At 39.1% G+C, this 21,127-nt stretch overlaps 1 protein-coding gene across 1 annotated transcript in view; it reads right to left on the bottom strand.

Moving 5' to 3' along the window:
• Nucleotides 1–21,127, bottom strand: part of UNC79 (unc-79 homolog, NALCN channel complex subunit) — a 279,575-nt gene that overhangs the window by 86,631 nt on the left and 171,817 nt on the right. The window contains exons 26-32 of the mRNA XM_054447451.2: nt 19,925–20,104; nt 18,381–18,446; nt 10,246–10,532; nt 6,080–6,262; nt 5,007–5,169; nt 2,310–2,459; nt 510–1,730 (exon numbers count right to left, since the gene is read on the bottom strand). Coding sequence (XP_054303426.2) covers nt 510–1,730; nt 2,310–2,459; nt 5,007–5,169; nt 6,080–6,262; nt 10,246–10,532; nt 18,381–18,446; nt 19,925–20,104 — 2,250 coding nt within the window. The remainder of the gene's footprint in view (nt 1–509; nt 1,731–2,309; nt 2,460–5,006; nt 5,170–6,079; nt 6,263–10,245; nt 10,533–18,380; nt 18,447–19,924; nt 20,105–21,127) is intronic.

The following is a 21,127-nucleotide window of genomic DNA, read 5'->3' as shown; positions in this document are numbered from 1 at the left end:
ATATTTGGTTAGTATCTACAATCAGCTGTATGCCCTGTAAATGATTATACAGTCAATTCTTAATCATTCTAGAGCACTCTTTGCTTTATTTTAGACTTCACGTTGGGTCCTTCTTTGGACTAGATCATAGTTCACCAGTATAGAGCAGAGAAAAAAAGAAAGCAAAGAGTTCAAGTTAATGACTTTTGCTGTTTGAGGAAGGCTGAGATGATACCTGGATTATCCTGATACGAATTAACCAATGCATCTCATTACCAAGGGTGGTCAAGAATTGACTGCAGAGTTTAAAACAACAAAAACAGAAACATTTATGGAGCCAGTAGAACCACATCTGCATCCAACATTGTCCAGTAAACAGGAAGGATTCAGAGTGATTGCGAAGCCATTATAATGTCACACCCTGACATTATAAGAGTTTGAGTCTGATGCATATTCAGTGCCGGCACCCTACCAAACAAGATGCACAAACTTAAAGTTAAGGCTGGGAGAAAGAAGAGAGGCGAGCTTACCTGGATCTTTCTGTTCTCCCAGTTTGTCTAGAATGTTGAAGGAGATGTCGAGGTACTCTCTCTGGATAGCACTGACAGCAATCTTCCTCTGTTTCCTCTGCCTGGGAACAATCTGAATCTTAAATTCGGATTCCTCAGCTCCATCCTCTTCCACCTTCCTTTCAGGATTCTGTTCTGTATCAGATTCTGCACTGGTATCAGGCTTCTCACTTTCTGTGGGGTTCTCCACATCTTCGGGAACTTTGAGGAGGACGGTTTTTGCCCCTGAACTTGGCATCAGCTCCCCAGGCTTCTCCCCCTCGGTGCCCGGGTCAGGGTGATCATCCAGTGACATCTCGGGGAGAGCAAACGACTTCTGAAGGAGGTCTCGTTTTTGCTTCAGCGTTAGTGGGCTACCGCAGGAGAACTCTGGCAGCTCCTCTGGCTTTGAGGATCCTTCGGCGTCCATAGGGTCTTCCAGAGTGATGAGGGCAGAGTCCGTGTTCCCTGCTGACTGAGTATTTCCTGAGTCCTTAGAAGAAAAGTCTTTGGAACAATCCTCCACACTTACTTGTACAAGCGGAGTTGTGCTCAGGCTGAGGACGGAAGGATGGCTGAGGACGGAGGGAGAAGAGGCAGCATTTTTATCGGAGGGGCCGTCATTGCCTTGGTTCATCGTCTCCTCTTCTTCGTCACTCTCGACTATTCTGAGAGGGGGAAGAGGCTCAAATACAAGAGAGTCGCTGTCGGAGGTTGACAGTATAGAGTGTTTTTCAGGCCCCGAGGTTGAATCTGAGGACAGATCTATCAGATCTAAATCCTCTTTAGGAGCAGGCTTTACCGGCGAGTCAACTTTCACCTCGAACGTCTCCATACAGTTTAACCTAACCTCTGGTATGACAGGCCTTCGAGCATCTGGAAACCCTTCCATAGCTGGGTTCTCGGGGATTTCACTATTGTCAGGCCTTGTAGCAGAGTTCTGTCTAGAACGTCCAGGGTCGTTTGATCTTTGTGCGATATACGCAGCTTGGGTCGGAGGCTTCTCTATGTCACACCGATCTATGCACGACTTCCTACGATGTTCGTCTAATGTAAACAAAAGCGAGTCTGCATTCCCTATATCAAGAGATTTTTGTTTGAAAGAGCGTAGCTTTTTTTTCGGAATGCTTTCTTCTCTCACACAGTGGAGAAGGCTGTCTTGTAATGCACCCGTCTCTCTATATTCAGCCAGTTCTATTTCACCTGATCAAAACAGAAAAAGCTAGTACTATTTTACTTGGAGATTTCACCAATTTTTCCCCTCATCCTTGGGCACACAATTGGCATAAATCATCATCACAATCCCAGCTCCACCAGGAGGGAAAACGAACTTTCTGGCCAAGTTTTTGTAAGGTTCGTTCTAATTTCAAAAACTGGAAAATTTACGAATGAAAGAAACCAAAATGGCAGTTTAAGATCTTATTTCCAAAATCGGGCTTCGGGATAATTCCTCAGCTCTGTTCATTTGTGCATAGGAGAGGGGATCATTTTTTGGCTGAGGCAGATCTAGGAAACTGTATTCAAATCGTGTGGAAGAGAAGCAAACATTTTGCAACAAATCAAATCAAGCAATGGCTCTCAAAGACGATCATGACATTAATGATGTATCTGTCGATTCACGTATATATATAAATGTGTATATATATATACTGTTTGTGCATACATATATATAAATCAACGGTATTAAAATGTGTAGTAACATAATAAAATTAAGATTTCACCCCAAACAAACGGTAGAGTACAACATTTCTGCATAAAATTACTAAGAGAAAAAATTCATACTTCTCTGAACATTCATCTCAACCGGCTGATATTTCACCATTTTGCTGCCGCCTATTCTTTTCAATCTTGCAAAAAAAGTTTGAGACTCTTTATTGCAGGGTCCAGTAGGTGTATCATGAATATCAGATTCATCAAAAACACTATCTTCTTCTAATTGGGGAGAGAAAGTCAAAATTACACTTAAGAGGTTATTCTCTCTTAGGCTGTGTCTACACAAGCATTTCAATGAAAGCATTATGGAACAAGGTCTGGGGTAGTTTCTGCACCAGCCCAAGTCTAGCCATGGGTTGGTATTTCATCCAGGCATCAAATTCTCCATCTATTGGACAGAGCAAGCTGTTACAAGATTGCCCATCACTTTTCACACGGCAATTGGCAGCATTTTTAAAGAGAGGCTTCTTGAGAGTCCAATAGCACCTTTTCGGGAAACTTTTCCAGTGCGCTTAACACCAGATGACACATAGATGTCAGCTACTTTTTCCAGGAGCCTGTGACACTGCTTGGACTTGCCTGCTTTGCGTGGATTTTCAGGCTGATTTGGCGAAAGGAAATTAAACAAAATGAGTGGATCTTGGCTTTTCCAAAAAAGAAAAATAAATCTGCCTTTCTGGGATTTGGTAACTGGCATAGACACAGCCTAACAGTACATGCACCTTATATGGTGTGAATGCAAAATACTGTACTCTACATTTGATAATGAGACACGCAACACACAGAAAAAGCTTAGAAAAGCCACTTGTCATCTCAAAAGCTCCACGAATGATTATGGACTGAAAGAGTAAACAAAGGAAAAAGAAAACAGAAAATAACATTTCCTCCTATTAAAGTAAGACTCTTCTCTGAGGAGTTTACCACGTGTAACTATTATGGATCTCATGAATCCCAGAAAGAATCTTTGACACTTATGATCCCTAATCCTACATAAACAAACCGGTCACTTCGAGTGCCTGTTGAACTTGTTTCTACGTCCTCCGTTCTATACCCATGTGGCCATTTTTAAATCCAAGATAAACCCCAAAATATGTTAATGAGGAAAGAGTTGATATGTTGCAACCCATAAAGTTTACTTAACCAATTTTCTTCTTTCGTCCTTTTGAAAGGCCAAAGCCACGTACAAAGTGGCAACAGAAAAAGCTACTAAAATGCATTTAATAGCATCATAAATGGAGTTAACCTACTATTCAAGTTGAATATCACTGAACTCATAATGTTTGACCTGTATTTACATCTACCTATATGACAAATGAGGCTCAGGTGCGATTATGATCATTCAAGTTTTTTTTAGCATAAGGGCAGTATGTGCATCAAGTTTTAAGGACTGACCCTGTTCTAATGCACAAAATTCTACAAGTAAATGCAACTTGAAGCAGTAAATTTTAGATGAAATAACCATACTCAACTTTTTAATTAGATAAAAATAAATGTTAATCAAAATGAATTTGTTTTTAAACACAGTGAACTTCCACAAAGATGGGAATGCCTATCAAATTCCCATGTTTCTGGGGAAATGCAACACAATAATCTGTTTTACTTCTCTATTTCCTTTTTGGAAAAATATCCATCGAAAAATGCAGTTTTTCCAACCAATAGTTACGTGACTTGCATTACATAACTTTGAAACAATTTTCAAAATGCATTGAAACAATCAAGACTGAAAGACCACAAGATGGCGCCTCCCATCCAGAAAGGTTCATCAGGGTTTGGCCCAAACTCTAAGCCGACACTGAAAACATCCACAGCTTAACAGATCTCCCCAATTTCCCAGAGACTAAACCCTAAACTGGTAGACAAGATATTCTTTAGGAGGGATCTGAATGGTAACAGAACTTAAAGAACCTAGTTCTCGAGTTCCGTCTGTAGCCAAACTAGATTTTTGGAACTTTTCAGCAATAACAAACAGTGGAACACTGGCTACAATTTATACTTTTGAGATATCTCCAGAGCAGTCCTACTAAAAGAGACTCTACTAACCTCATAAAGGGTCACTGGACACTTGGTTTTCTCCAAAGACTAGATTAAATGATGTCAGTTTAAAATCTAGTCAGCCATGACTTACACTAAAAACTAAAAATATACACCCTGGTTCTTTGTGTCTCACCTGAAAACAGGCTGCAATTTTACTCTAGCTAAAGTTGCATTCTACTGCCTCCTTTTAGAAAAAGGTAGCAATAGAAAAAGCGTTGATAATGGAGATAGCTTACACCTATGCAACAAAAATGTTTCATTTCCCTTGCCTTGAATCACTTTGTATTGAATTAAAAGTCTAGGGAAAAGCACTTCAGCAAACTTAGACTCCATTGAAACTCTATGAGCGCAAAGACCAGGGGCAAACTAGAGACCTACAAAGAATGGCTCCACTGTGTGCCAACCAAGACTTATTTTATAGCCCAAAAACGAGATGCTTCTAACACGTAAGAAAAGGCTCACAAAGGCTCCCGATTCAAACAGCAGAAAATATTTTACAAAATATTATTTCTTACGATATAGGCTTTGGAAGCATATCAATTATTCCTCTTGAATGCTCAATTTCAAAGTTAAAGCAGCAACATTCACGGTAAGTTGGAAAATTAAGAAAGTGATTTTTTTTTTTTTACTCCAGAATGATATCTGGGAACACTCTTCTATCTCCTAAGAAAACATTGTCCAGAAATCTATTATGTGTTGAAGCTAGGTTTGGGATGGAATTTAGATATGTACCTTTTTCTTTTTCGCTGTATCTGCTTATGTTACTGTTGTCACTGTACAAAGGTCCTGCCGTGGCATGGGGCTTGCAGCTATGATACTGCGCATTGAGTGTATTGACTGTTATGTGAATCAGATGCAGCAGGATCTTGCTGATATCACAGTCTCGGTATGGATACTGCCCAGTGAAATGAGGGAGAAAAAGATAAATGGTTATTTTAAAGGGTAAGCTTTTCCACCTGATCTTGCTGGATACTTTTTGCAATATCTCTTGGGGATAAATATATATATGAGAGAGAGAGAGAAGTAGAAACAAATTCTGCTCATGGCCTTATTTATTTGCTTAGTTAGAGACAGGGTCTCACTCTGTCGCCCAGGTTGGAGTGCAGTGGCGTGATCATAGCTCACTGCGGCCTCAACCTACCGGGCTCAGGTGATTCTCCCACCTCAGCCTCCCAAGTAGGTGGGACCAGGCACGTGCAACCATGCTTGGCTAATTTTTTGTAGAGATGGGATTTCACCATGTTGCTCAGGCTGGGCTCGAACTCCCGGAGTCAGGCAACCCACCCACCTCGGCCTCCCATAAGTGCTGGGATTACAGGAGTGAGCCACCACGCCCTCCTCTATGGCCTTATTTTTACAAGGGACCATATTCATTTCCTCCTTCACCAAACCACTGACAGCAATGCATGCCAGTTCATAGTTACATTTCTTTTCAAGAAAATTATCTGGCATAAACATTTAGTGGATGAATACAATTTCAGATATCTTTTGTTTTCTGAAATAATAATTTAATACTTAGATAAAATACAAGACTGAGTATACACAGAGGTTCTTGATCAATAGCCTACCATTTATCATTCTTTGTTTTATACATTTTTAGAGCATATATTGACAGGGCCTCCCATTTCTATTTTCATTTCAATAGCTCTTTGGTTCTTAACAGTAATTGCATATCCTGATCTTCCTTCTGAAGGTCAAACTTTTATTCTACAAAATTTTCAACTAAAGACTCAGGTGTTCTCCTAATGCTATACACTCTCTAAGAGAACTATTGCATCCAAAACAGCAGTGACCACCCAGCTCACCTTGTAAAGGATGACAAGCAAGGCCTTCAACCACATCTGCCGGATGTGAGGCTTTAGGGACCAGAGGGAGCAACGAGGCGGCTGTTGGAAATAATGCCGGAGTTGAGGACAAGAGCAGTATTTGAGCACCTGAACCACTAAGGGGAGAAGGTGTTTTCCCAAGTTAATGTTATAGTCCATAACCTGAAATAGAAAAAATATTAATAACTGATGGAAAACTACAAAGAACACTCAGAAGTCAAAAGGAAAAATTTGAGCCATCCCAGTGGTTAAAATTTTTAACAGGCAAAATATTTAACAGGCATCCCACAGAATATTAAAAGTAATGGCTAGTACGCAAGAAGGAGGAAAAGCCCAACCTCACAAAAAATTTTTGAAACTTGTAAATGAAAATAGTTTTAATCTAATTAATTATTTATTTCAGTACCTATTGAAAATAAAATTTCGTCCATTCAACTATTAACCAGAGTTAAACTAGACAATGAAGAAACCTAGTATTGGTAACCACCTGCAGAAATGGGAATTCCTAGACAACCGGCAATACTTGGTTCAATCTGAACCAAGTATTATACCAACCAAACTTGATAGAATCTTTCAGGAGAACAATTTAGCAATATATATTCAGGAATAAGAAAAAGCACATGCCAGGTGCAGTGGCTCATGCCTGCAATCCCAGCACTTTGGGAGGCTGAGGCAGATAGATTGCTTGAGCCCAAGAGCATGCTCGGGCAACATGGCGAAACCCTGTCTCTACCAAAAATACAATAATTCGGTGTGGTGGCACACACCTATAGTCCTAGCTACTTGGGAGGCTGAGCTGGGAGGATCCTCTGAGCCTGGGAGGTCGAGGCTGCAGTGAGCCATGATCACACCACTGCACTCCAGCCTGGGCTACCAGAGTGAGACCCTGTCTCAAAAAAAAAAAAAAAAAAAGGAAAAAAGAAAGAAAGAAAAAGCACATACCCTCTAATACAGCCATTAAATATATCCCAAGGAAATAATCAGACAAGTGTTCCAAAATGTATGTATAAAGAAATTCAACATGGTTTTGTTTATAGTCACCCCAAACTGAAAACAACCTCCATATTCAATAATATGGAATTAGATAAACAAAATACTGTTTGTATAACTACAGAAAACTATGCAGCCATTACACGGAATATGATACAAATTTATTTACATGATATAAACTTCATAATAAATTTTAGGTTTAAAAAGGTTGCACCAAAATCTCAGAAATTACCACTAAAGAACCTAACCATGTAAGCAAACACCACCTGTTTGCCAAAAACCCATTGAAATAAAAAAATTTTTTAAAGGTGGCATATATATCAGTATGTATAATATGAACCTATTATTGTAAAAGTGTGCAGACATACATATGTGAGTATGAAATTATGTATGTGTATAAATTGGGAGGGAGCAATATATGCCAAAATGTTAGGAAGTTATTTTTGACACAGGTTTTCTGGAGTTATACAAACCCCATATAAAAATTTAATTTTTAATTTTTAGCTTACATTTCTTTTTTTTGAGATGGAGTCTCACTCTGTCGCCCAGGCTGGAGTTTAGTGGTGCAATCTTGGCTCACTGCAACCCCTACCTCCCAGGTTCCAGCGATTCTCCTGCCTCAGCCTCCCATGTAGCTGGGACTACAGGCACGCGCCACCACAGCCAGCTAATTTTTGTATTTTTAGTAGAGACAGGGTTTCACCATATTGGCCAGGCAGGTTTCAAACTCCTGACCTTGTGATCCTCCCACCTCGGCCTACCAAAGTGCTGGGATTACAGGCATGAGCCACCATGCCCAGCCTTGAGTTTAGCTTATATTTCTAAAGTAGACATGCATAATGTTGATTTAGAGGGTGGGGAGAAGAAGGAGGAAGAGTTTGGTATCTGAAACAGTGACAGCTGAGAAAAAGCGGTGATCCATCCAGTTATCAGCATCAGCACAGGACGACTACACGCACATTACTCTCACGTTGCTTATCTTTGTTCATTATGTTACAGTCTATTTGAGCTAATTGACAATAACAGCAATCATCTATTGAGTTCCTACCATGAGACAGGCATTGATCAAGGTGCTTTGCAATATGTTTCCTCTAATCTATCAAAAAAGGAAATCTGTGTACCAATAAGCAAGCAAGCAGAGAGTGCCTAAGCCCTAGCAGCTAATAACAGAGGTGGAGCTGAAATTCATATCCGCATCTCTGTAGCCCCAAGTCCTCTATCTTTGCAGATTGGTGCAGCTGTTCTGGAGAGTGAGATTTGTAGCATTGACCAAATTAGGCTTACATTTACCCTACAACCCAGCAATTCTTCTGGATCCATCTCCCTAAGGAATTCTCACATTGGCTGATAAGGTGCGAATACAAAGATGCTTATTATTGAACTGTTTGGGGTAGTGAGGCATTGGGAGAAATATGAGTCCATCACTAGGGCAATGGATGAGTAAAGTATGGTGTCTGTCCACCATGGCATGCAATACAGCAGTTAGAAGTAGCAGACGCACACGGAAAAGCCAGTGATGATGGTGGGGCATAAAGTTAAGTTGTATGATTAATTCAACTCTCTCCACCTGAAGCCAAAAAGGGAAAAGGACTTTTTTTTTTTTTTTTTTTTAAACCACACAAACAGTGGCCGGGCGCGGTGGCTCACAGCTGTAATTCCAGCACTTTGGGAGGCCGAGGTGGGTGGATCACTTGAGGCCAGGAGTTCAAGACCAGCCTGACCAACATGGTGAAACCTTGTCTCTACTAAAAATACAAAAAAATTAGCTGGGCGTGGTGGCGGGCGCCTGTGATCCCAGCTACTCCGGAGGCTGAGGCAGGAGAATGGCATGAACCCAGGAGGCGGAGCTTGCAGTGAGCCGAGATTGCGCCACTGCACTCCAGCCTGGCAACACAGCAAGACTCCGTCTCGAAATAAATAAATAAATAAATAAATAAATAAATAAAAATAAAACCACACAAACAAAAAAGCCTATATTCTCTTATTGTTTAATGGGTACAGAGTTTCAGTTTAGGATGATAAAAAAGTTCTGAAGATGGACGGTGGTGATGGTTACACAACAACATAAAATTACTCAATGCCACTGAACTGTCCAGTTAAAACTGTAAAAATGGCAAATTGTATGTATATTTTACAAAAGAAAAAATATCTCCCACACTCCCTTGATGATACCAGGCTACCAATTCTTTTTTTTTTTTTTTTTTTAACTGTGCATGAAAATGTTTGATAAAATGGTAATTTTAATAGATAAATGTAAATTTGAGTGTGTAATACCAAATGGAAAGTAGCTGAAACACACAGAGAAAACAAGGCTTTACATAGCTCCAAATTTAGCTGTTTTACACTAAACAAAGTATTAGAACATGTGAATATTAGAACCTCCTTCTAACTGGAAAGATTTCTTCAGTAAGATACAATTGAAATTAATATAAACTAAAATTATAATTTCTAACATAGAATTAACAAACCAAATTTAACTATTTTTAGTTAGCAATTGAAAAAAAATAAGCACAGTGATCTAGAAACCAAGGGTGGCTCACGTCCGTAATCCCAGCACTTTGGGAGGCCAAGACGGGTGGATCACAAGGTCAGGAGATCGAGACCATCCTGGCTAACATGATGAAACCCCATCTCTACTAAAAATACAAAAAATTAACCAGGCGTGGTGGTGGGCACCTGTAGTCCCAGCTACTTGGGAGGCTGAGGCAGGAGAATGGCGTGAACCTGGGAAGCGGAGCTTGCAGTGAGCTGAGATTGCGCCACTGCACTCCAGCCTGAGCAACAGAGGGAGACTCCATCTCAAAAAAAAAAAAGAAACCAAATGTAGTAAAATGATTATGTAACTATCATATCAAGGTACAGACACGCTTCATATGCTACAAGGTTAGCATTTTTCTCTCTCTCTCTCACACATACACACACACACACACACACACACACACATACACACAGTCTCTCTCATTCTCTGTCTCACTATTCCTCAGCCAGGCTCCCAATTCTTACTAATGTTCACTTTCCCCTACACACACTCCTGATAATACCAAGCAATTTGTACAAACCTTTATGCTGAACCAATGTTGGCTACATGCGATGTAATGCCTTGCTTCTACTGAAAGTATAAGGATGTGACTTCTGAAAGCTGTTATTACACTTACTTGGGCAATTCCTGCAATGAATGCATTAAAGCAAGTTGACAGGCGCATTTTTTGAGGTGCGATCATGAAGCAACCTTCCTGCTGGTCATAGCCGAGTAAGACGTACAGGTGTCGCTTGACCGTGTTGAAGGCCTTTGCACTGCTGATGTCTGACTCGGCGCTGCTTTCGTCCTTGGCCATGAACTTCATGAGCACTGTAATCAGCTGGTGAACTGTCTGGTGGTCGATCCCAGCGTCTTCTGGGAGCAGGTCCTTGATGGTGTTGTCATTCTCGGGAGATTGTTGTCCTGTCAGTAGAAGAAAGGCTGTCAGTGGGTGGCTCACTCACAAGTAAAGTGACACTAAAATCTCTCTTAGATATTGATAAAGCACCCTTGTTTCTGCTTCTACAAAACTTTCTGCTCCAGACAGACTTTAAGAAACTTAAAGGCACAATATGGCCCAGCAGGCAGAGCCCTAGTCCAGGGGTGAAAGTTATTGTATTCATCAACAACCAAGTAATCTGGGAGAATTAAGGGAATGGGAATAAAAATAGGGTGCTATGAAGCAATATTATCCTCAAACAGTAAGACAAATGCCTACATAAATTTTGCATTTAGCAAATTTTTTAATATGTTGGCAAAGTTTTATCCTCAGTGATAAAGGAAGTTTCCCTTCCAGCTTTGTAAAATAAGCATGTAAGAATAACTACAAAACGTTATAGTCTAAAATCCACTGAGGGCAAAACCACTGGGTTATTTTGTTTAAATTATTATCTCAATTTAGTTATGTTCATGAATCAGCTAGTGCAAAAAACAAATCTTTTCCAAACCCTGAGATATTAGCAATAGGTACTCTTTAAATGAAATAGTCAAAATTATAAATAGCAAATTATAAGCCCTGCTGTATGTCATGAGAAACATACAAGGAAGGGAGAGGACACAAACAGAAAGAGAGCAAAGCATGAACTTTTAAAAACAGAAAAACACCACATGAAGGTGAGCGGAAAGTTCACATGGAAAGAAAAAATACCTTCGCCCTTGGCCTCCTCTTAACCTAGTAAATAACAGCATCTGAGCAGCTCCCTGACATTGACTTTCTTTGTTATTTTTCAAAGTCAGAAATTACCCTGTCTCTCTTTGTTCTTCTGCCCCTTCTTATCAGGTTTGGTTCAGGACTTTGGGAGAAGGAAGACTGATATTTGCTCTTCTATATTTATGGTTTGGGGATTATTCAAAATACTCTTGTCCTTTTTTTTTTTAATAAGCAACATTAGAATTTTTAAATTGAAAACAAAGGTTTTGTCTGGTGGGTTAGATCAGCACATTGGCATTCTCATCTCTCGTTCTGCAAGGAAACGTTCTACTAAATGATGACAAGCTTTGGTTACAAACCATTATAAACCAAGCCTTGGTTACACCCATTATAATTATGGTATAAAGGATGCAACAAAGAGTTAGGCAGTAATTTATACCTATTAACTCCTCAGTTAATTTGGCAAAATCTCAGCCTTCCAGGACACAGCCAAGAGAAGCGAGGCATAAGAAATGTTTCTGGGAATTGCAGAAATTTGCTGTATCAAGCCCAAATACTTTTTCTCTGGGATAGGAGCATGAAGGTCAAATTCGGAATTTACCAGTTCACACCTGCACATAAGGTAACAAGCTTAGTTGTCGAGTTTCCCAGACAATCAGATGAATGTTGGTCTGTTCAAAAGTGAACTGCTGAGAAGGGATAGTTGACAGTAAGTGAAGAGGCAGCAGAGGCAGCTCAGTTTAAGAGCCTCTAACACAGAGAAAACCATCTGACACACTTCAGTATGATTCCAGGACACTCACACTTTTCTGTCTCATAGAATCTGTTCATGAAGGAATGAATATGTATGATGCACTTTAGAGAAACTTTTTATCAAAAATTATTCAAATAAAACCTAAGAATTTGTTTATTACAGTGTTTCACATGTAGGGTGATCAATAAATTGTTTATATTATAATTACTTATTAGGCATGCATCAGGAAAATTAATGTATGTGGAATACCCTATTTCAATGAGAGGCTAGAAAGGTGAAGCATCACAGCATGTGGTTAAATTAAATGTTCATAATATAGGATTTGACCAAAGACAATACCTATGTAAATCCTTGTAAGGCAAAATAGAAAAAGTTTACAGGGCTATTTTTTCAGCATTGAAAAATAGTTGACTCAGGCCGGGCACAGTGGCTCACACCTGTAATCCCAGCACTTTGGGAGGCCGAGGTGGGAGAATCACTTGAGCCCAGGAGTTTGAAACCAGCCTAGGCAACATGACAAGACCTGGTCTCTACAAAAAATACAAAAATTAGCTGGACATGGTGGTGCACACCTGTAGTCCCAGCTACTTGGGAGGCTGAGGCAGGAGGATCACTTGAGCTTGGGAAGTTGAAGCTGCAGTGAGCTGCGATCATGCCACTCTACTCCAGCCTGGGCAACAAAGCAAGGCCTTGTCTCAAAAAAAAAAAAAAAGAAAAGAAAAGAAAAAGAAAAATATTTACTCTAGATTTGTTTTTCCACTAGAGTATTACTTTACAACTAGAAGGCCATTATTGCTTTGGACATGTTTGGGCCAAGAATACGACAGGGTCCCCTGCAGGGTTCAATGTTATTATAGCAGCAAGTAATGGCTGTTACAATATAGCTTCAATCTTCAATTCCTTTTAGCTCTGGGGTGCAAGGTTGAAGAGAACATGTGTCACTCAGTCCTGCTCAGCCACCTCATGTCCACACAGGCTCAACTCCAAAGTCCCAGAGTTAAAAATTGGAACTGGAGAGTGTTTGAGAGGAAGTTGCTCCTTTGTTTTATAGTGCTGAGAATGAAGGGACCTCAATACAGAAGAAAGGGAGCTTCCAGCAAGGCCCAACTGGGACCCTGCCCCTGTTTCCTTCCATCCCAATTCAAGTCTAGAAAATAGACCATCAGACTTCAGCTTAAATATTTAAAAATTCTTCTTCTCATTACAAGTGGGCATGTTTCTAAACAATGTGCAACCCTGAGTTTTCCCATCACATTTTCCTGATGATTGTCATTTCATACATGCCCATCTCACTAGATCATTTTCACTGATCTTAAGTTTGCTGCTTTCCCTGAATAGCAAGTAATGAGTGATCTTTAACAAATGTACTGAAAAAAGGATGTTTATGGAAACTTTTGCATAAAAAAATTTTAATCTCTTTTTATTCTAATAATTTACCCCTCCAGAGTGGGCTTTGCAAATCTGCACTTCGTTTATTGCCTCTCTATGAAATAGAGTAAGCTTGTGACTGGTGCACTCTTCATAAAGACAAGTTACCTTAATCAAATCCCTAAGAAAAATGAGTTGTGGATAAGCTGAAATGTTCTCTATAGATAAAGACTATATTAATGTTTTAACCTAGAAAAGGTATGAAATTTCCATTTTAAAACTAAATGCCTACAAGTATTTTCTCTAAGGAAAACAAAACGCTTAACAGTTTTGAATTCTAGTCTATGAAATTCCTATATCTGTCCTAACCATAGAGCGTTAACATGTTAAAGTGTCTGATTTTATATTTTCTATAAAAAGAAAATATAATTATATTTATAATTATGGAGGCAGAGCTATTCCTACCATACCTTTAATGTGGACTGATTCCATGACAATCTGCCCACAGAGCTGTATAACTGACTGAAACTCCAAAGTGTAATACAACATTATTTATTCAGATGATTTGAAACCAGGCAGGATCAGGATCTGCATTTCCAGACTTATCTCCTATTATTTCACCCAAAATGGTCAACGTTCTTACAAGCTGGGCTACTCATGGGTCTCAGAATGGAGCCAACGTTTTTCCCTCTTTGCACCTTTGCTCATGGTGCTCTCTTCACCTTGCAAGGTGGTTCTCTATCCTCCCCCAACAATTTTGTATTATAAACTGGTCCCCAAAAGCCATTCTTATTAGATATACCCAATATTCCTCTCAGCAATTGGATGTGATCCCTAAATTCTTTAAATTTCCAAGGACAAGAAAGGAGGGAGGACAGGAGAGAAAAAAAGAATGGAGGAAAATTTCCTTTAGCATTTTCCTAACTCCATGTGGCTAATGATAATTATGCAAGGCAGAACATTTTGTGTATTCATTTGCCTTAATACTCTAATAAGAACATAGGCTTCTTGAAGGCAAATGACATATTTTATCCATCTTTACATCCCTCACAGAATAGGGGCCAATGTCTGACATACAGTAGATACTTAATATACATAAATGTCTGTCAAAGTGCACTAAACTCAAATAAATGTCAGAGCTTACATTCTGTATAAGAGAAAAATTGATAAAGTCCCAAAGCAGCAGGAATATTGGAACATTTCTATATATGAATTGACTCACTGACCCCTCTGCCAAACCAACAAGTGACAATTAGGTAGAGGAAGAAAGGATCCCTCCATGAGCTTACTCTGCACTTGGTCCAGGGCAGCCAATGAGTAAGCACTATAAATGAGGTTCCACTCCATAGGCAGCTCTCTACACTGCCTCGCTCATCTCCCTGCCTCCTTACCTCAGTTTTCACTTGTGTGTGCACACATCCACAGCAAGGCTGGAAAGCTGGGGCAGTGGCTAACTTCATATCCTCCTATGCTCCCCATCCCTGCCTTTTCTCCTTCCTATTCCACATCCTATTATCGTGTGTTTATGTCTCATCCACCAATCAAGCCTGGCTGAAAAGCCACCTGTCCATGAGACCTTCCCTGATGTCTCCAGCTGGTAGAAAGCTCCCCTCCCTTTGCATTTGACGTGACTCATCCTACGTACTGTCACTTTCACTCAAGATGAGAGTTTACTGATGTTCATACTTAATATCCCTTACTTGGCCATAAGCAAGTTAAGAGTATAAAAATTTCTGAAGCATCTTTGTATTCTTCGTATTTCCTAGTCCAGCAGGTGTAAAATAAATATCTGTTGAACAAGCATTTGTGGCACACACCTCTGATCCAAGCTACTCAGGAGGCTGAGGTGAGAGGATCCCTTGAGCCCAGAAGCTCAAGACCAGCCTGAGCCACATAAAAAGACCCCATCTCAAAAAAAGTATTTGTAATGTTTGTTGAACAAAATTGTCACTTCCCAAAAATATATCTTCAAACAAGAGTATTCCTATAAAAACAACTGTACTCTGACTTACTGGATCTTAATGGTCAATAGGCATTTTGCAAGTTAGTGAAGAAGTGAATTGTAAACCATCTGTAGAAAGAAAGAAAGAGCCCAAAGAAAAGTTATTTGGAATTCTAGGCTGGGACACTAAGGAGACAGGAAAGGTCAATACAAGAGTGCTTTATTGGTCCTAACTAGTACTGGGCACCGTCTCTTATGGATACAAACGCAGGCCAAGAGATCTCCAGGTTTCTCTGCAGGCTGAGGCAGAACTTGGAGTATGCAAGTCCCACGAGAGATGGGGATAGCTCTGGACCAATCTGGGGTCCTAACTGGCAAAGTCTTTTGGTCTGGACACTCATGGCCTTAAGCCACTCTGTAGCAGGCCTGAAAGCCCAGGCCAACTCCATAACCAGACTGGTGTCCTCATGTCCCACAGGGCAGAAATACCTTAAGACCAGTTCATCAAGAGGTAGTTGTGGTAGAAAGAAAGAAAGCCAAATCCCTTGGATGCCAGCATCAGTTCTGATCCTAACTAGTCAGTCATATGTGACCTTAAGCAATCACCAAAGCAGAATCACTTAATCCCTCACTACATTAGTTTTCCTGTAAGTAAAGAGATACTATATATACAGGAGGGGTTATCATTATTACATACCTATTATTGTTTAATTATGCGTTCCAGGCGATGAGGAACATGATATAATTAAGCACCCTATGTTGACGTGGGATTGATACCATTAGTTCAGTATTGTGCTTATATAACATAACTGCTGCATTCTATTCAATTAATCTTCATCAGTATTCTAAATACATGAAGACAAAATTTCCTGGTTCTTACAGCACCAGTGAAAGTACTCCTTATGTCTAATCATACAAATTGTAGATTAGCAGTTAAAAAGATTGTGAATCCCATCAATTAGGATGAAATGAAGGTGCTGAATTCCTACTGGCAGTTACATGCCTTGTTACAGAGCTCAGGACCTCTGGGCTTGAGACCCAGCTCAGTCACCAACAAGCTTGTTCTTTTGTGAGAATCTCAGTTTCTTCCTCTATAAAATGAGACTGTTAACACATCACTAATGTTTCAGCTATAAGATTCTATGGATTTTATTTAGATGCACAAAGCCTTTGATTTGAAAAGTCATAGAGGAATGTGACTCTCTGCAAACCTTGCAGAGTATACCTTCTATAGAAAACAGAATTTTCTATTCCATTTTCTGTGGGTACCATGTAAAGGTTAAGATCAGAGAGTCATAAATTGTAAATCCACTGCCAAAAAGTTCAACCTAAACAGCAATTAAATTTAAATCTTGTTGTATAAAGGGGCATCTGCTTTATTTCAAGTCTAATCAATAAGAGGTCCGCAAAGAGGAGCTCATTACTTGGACCAAAAAAAGTATGTTTGTTAAGTAGCAAGTTCTTCAGTTTCCATTTAATTACTGTCTTAAACCATTCTCCACAATCTTATGATAAATCTGGCATGTCCTTGCTTCCAAGTTAGAAACAGTCAGGGTCCAGTAAATAATAATGCAAAAATGGAACCCTATAGTAGTTTGAAATTGCCTTATAAGCTGAGCCAGCTATTTCCATATCTAAGCAAGTTTTGCTTATGATGGTGTCATGTAAATTACCTTTCCTGAAGTTTTAGCTTCATATTTAATTTAAACAATGCTGTTATCTGCCTCTTTTCCATCTGGCCACTTTTGGTGGAATAATTAGATGCCTGAAGGCTTTTTTTAACTGCAAGAAACACATGTACATGTTTTCCCACAGAGATGTGAGGGGACTTCTTGGGTTGGATTGTTAAAATGGATATAATTATTGTGAAAGACTAGCTTCTTAGCTAAGCTTTAAGACAAAGAGACAAGCTAGAGTAAAATAAAGATAATTTATGAAACTGACTAAGAACAATCTCAAAAATGCCTCACTGAAGGGGAACTGCATGGATTTCATATTTCTAATGAAGCTTTGAATCAGAAGTTCTTATTTTTATTCTTTTTAAAAAAATCACAGCACAGTAGTGTACATGAGCGATGTGTAAGGCAAGGTAGAGGGACTCTACCAAATGTTTGCTATTCCTTTTTTCTTATCAATTTTAAAAGAGAAAAGACTTTGGCCACCATCTGCTGTCTGCCTGGATGATCTCTGGGATTTTCTCTCTCCCCTCCCACTCCGGACTCCCTCTCTTTCAAACGTCCTTTTCATAAAACATAATGATGTTTAAAGTCTCCTTACTTGCAATTTTCCTTCTGAGAGTGTCTGTACCACTCTGAAACATTTATCTTAAAACTAGTAGTCTTAGATGAAAACTCAAATGTTCTATAGCATGATACATAGGTGGGAGTTACCAAATTTGTTTTTGACTAATAAGCAGGTATTCAGAACCTTCACAATCTTCCCAGTGAGTCACGGCACCATTCGTGTGGAATCTCGTTGCCAATGCCCTCTTAGGCTACTTCATGATAAATTGTAATATATCACAGAACATCAAATGATCGTTAAACTGTATCATGCTATGGTCCTCCAAACAGAGGAAACTCTCCTTTCTCTGAGAAACAGAAATGCATGTAGAGTTGCAAAGAATCAGGAATGGCTAAGGGGATGAGCGGATGACAGTGGTTCAAATGTATAACCTTTTAAAATGTAAATGAAATGTATGGTTTTCCTATAGCAGATATATATGAACAAAATATTTCTATGTGTAAAGACACATACAAATATAAATACTATGGATAGCTCTAGTCATACTGGCTCTCTGGGGAAAGGTACAGACTCAGGTGATATGATGCTTCTTACTGGACCAAAAGTTAATGGAATCAAAAGTCATCTGTTAATAGCAAAATGGAAAGAATTGCCATATCAGGGGCTCAAACACTTGAACATCTGGGGTAAGACCCTTTTGAGCTTGCAAATCCTAAGTATATCACCCTGGTCCAGTTAGAGACACCACATTCTCTACCTTGTCCACCTGTGATAGACACTTGTACATGGCCCTTCAATGTCAGAAGTACCCACCTGGCGTCTGTTCGGGTGTCCCACCGAGAGCTGGAGCAGACTGCTCATGCCTGGTCAACCTCATAGCTTAAAAATCAACAACAACTCTATTTAAATAAGCATTACAGACAACTGGAGCCTAGAAAATATACTCAGTGCTAACTTTATTGGATAGTAGGGGCAGGTTTCATTTTTCTATTTGTAATTAACATCACATAAAAGTTGTTTATGTAACAAACGTTTTGCAGTTTTTATCTGAATCATAAGAACATCCTTCAATGTTACTTCATCTTCAAAATTGTCATGTGAATTAATGAACAAGAAATAACAATAAATAAACTTTATATTCTAAACTGATCAGTTAGGATATAAATAGAGCTGGGAAACTCATATAAAATTTGTTATTTATTTAATCTAGGTATTGGTTTCTAGGATTTAAACAGTTTCACCTGGGGCCTAGCACTACCACTGGCTATTCTTATATGACCACCTGTGATTATCTTTGCTCCCTGAAAAACTGGCTTATTGATTACTTAAAGAACTTTCATTCATACTTAACTCTCCCAAAGTTTAAAAGAACACATTTCCATAGCTTGTCATAAAATAGAGAAAATGTGATGAATAAAATCAAATCATATTTATGATTATAAATGGTTATGTTATATAAGGCTGTCTTCTAATAAATGCCAATGAAAAACAGACCTTTCAACTTCTGACAGGATAAGAAATAGGTTTTGGGTCATTATTTTATTTACTTCACAGTGATTATTTAAAGATTAAATCATTTAATAAATTTTACAAGTTAGTAATATATTTAAACATATTCATTAGTATGGTGATTTGGTAATGAATTTTTAAGTATTTGTCCTTCATGAGTCATTACTAATCATTAGAGTTTATCTAGTCATTTGGTAATTTAAGGAAAATTTTATTCTCTTTAAAACTATAATATAAAGAAAGACCTTTTATAGAACAAGTATATATGGTCTTTTAAAAAATATTGGCAATGAAGTTTATTTTTATTTATAAATTATCTGGTGAAGATGAGCAGAAATTCAATTTCTCAGCCCGATTTCTTTATTTCAAAAGCAACCATTATTATTGGTTTGTCTTAGGGGGCTTGTGTGGCTGCTTCTATCAGACATGTAAAAAAAAATACATTCCAAATTTCAACTGTCCCTCCTTAGCCACGATAAGTCTTATTGTCTAAGTCTTATTCAGAAAGCTCTTAGGATACAAGGCTGGTGGTGCAAACTTTGGTGTCCTAGGACTTAGGAGCAAATGTTTCTTCTAAGTTGCATGCCAAGCATCAATGCATTTGCTGCCTTTTACATTTCAAAAACATCTACTGTTGGGTCAGGGCTTTGCTACCCCAGCAAACTAGGAAAAGCAACCCTAGGCATTTATACCCCTAAGGTGATTCTCTAGGGAATCTGAAAGCCAAACTTATTGAATAAACTCAGTTTGCTAAACATGCTATACTCTCTGTGAACATTCAACAGGACAAGTCAGCCTCGGAAAGACATTAAACAGATTTAATGGAAGGATGAAAGAAGATACTCAACGAATTTTGGAGGTCAGGGTCTCAGGGAGGGAGAGCGCCCTCTTGGATTCCACAGGCCCTTTCACACTGTCCCTCAGGGAACGTACACTCTTCTGGCGGTTTCTTGCAAAGCGAGCTCTCTTGATCTTCCATAAGGCTGCATCGCTGAGGTTAGCAACATTGGTCCTCACAGCAGTGATGGCTTTGCAAAAGGAGTTAAAGAGACTATCACTGTCCTTTACATAGGGCTTTGTAATCCACCTAGTCTAAAACAATACATCTGTGTAGAGTTTCAATATTAAAATACATTTTTCATGGATATACATCTCCCTCTATGATGAGTCCTACAAACAAAAATGACTATTGCCTATCATGATTTTTTTTCTGCTTAGACCACAAGATTAAATTATCTAATTTTGTTATCATTGGATAGTTGAGTGATGAAAGTCTTTTCTCCACCTATTCAGAGCTGTAGGTAACTGATTAATAACTAAGCAAGAGGCCAGGTGTGGTGGCTCATGCCTGTAATCCTAGCACTTTGGGAGGCCATGGTGGGAGGATCCCTTGAGGCCAGGAGTTTGAGACCAGCCTGGGCAATATAGCAAGACCCCCATCTCTACAAAAAAGGAAAAATTAGCCAGGTATGGTGGCTCACCCCCATAGTCCTAGCTACTCAAGAAGATTAGCTGGTAGGATTGCTTGAGCCCAAGAGTTGGAGGTTGCAGTGAGCTATGATGACACCACTACACATCAGCCTGGGCAGCAGATTCAATGCAATTCCCATCAAAGTACCATCATCATTCTTCACAGAGCTAGAAAAACAATTCTAAAATTCCTACGGAACCAAAAAAAGAGCCCACATAGCCAAAGCAAGACTAAGCAAAAAGAACTCATCTGAAGGCATCGCATTACTGGAGTTTAAACTATACTACAAGGCTATAGTTACCAAAACAGCATGGTACTTTTATTAAAATAGGCTTGTAGACCAATGGAATGGAATAGAGAACCCAGAAACAAAGCTAAATACAGCCAACTGATCTTCAACAAAGCAAATAAAAACATAAAGTGGGGAGAGGACACTGTATTCAACAAATGGTGCTGGGATAATTGGCAAGCCACATCTAGAAGAATGAAACTGGATACTCGTATCTCATCTTATACAAAAATCAACTCAAGATGGATCAAAGGCTTAAATCTAAGATCTGAAACCGTAAAAATTCTAGAA

This window comes from Pongo pygmaeus, chromosome 15, assembly GCF_028885625.2.
Source record: "Pongo pygmaeus isolate AG05252 chromosome 15, NHGRI_mPonPyg2-v2.0_pri, whole genome shotgun sequence".
Lineage (NCBI taxonomy): Eukaryota > Metazoa > Chordata > Mammalia > Primates > Hominidae > Pongo > Pongo pygmaeus.
Note: the sequence above shows the minus strand (reverse complement) of the source record. Positions and strands in the feature narration are given on the sequence as shown.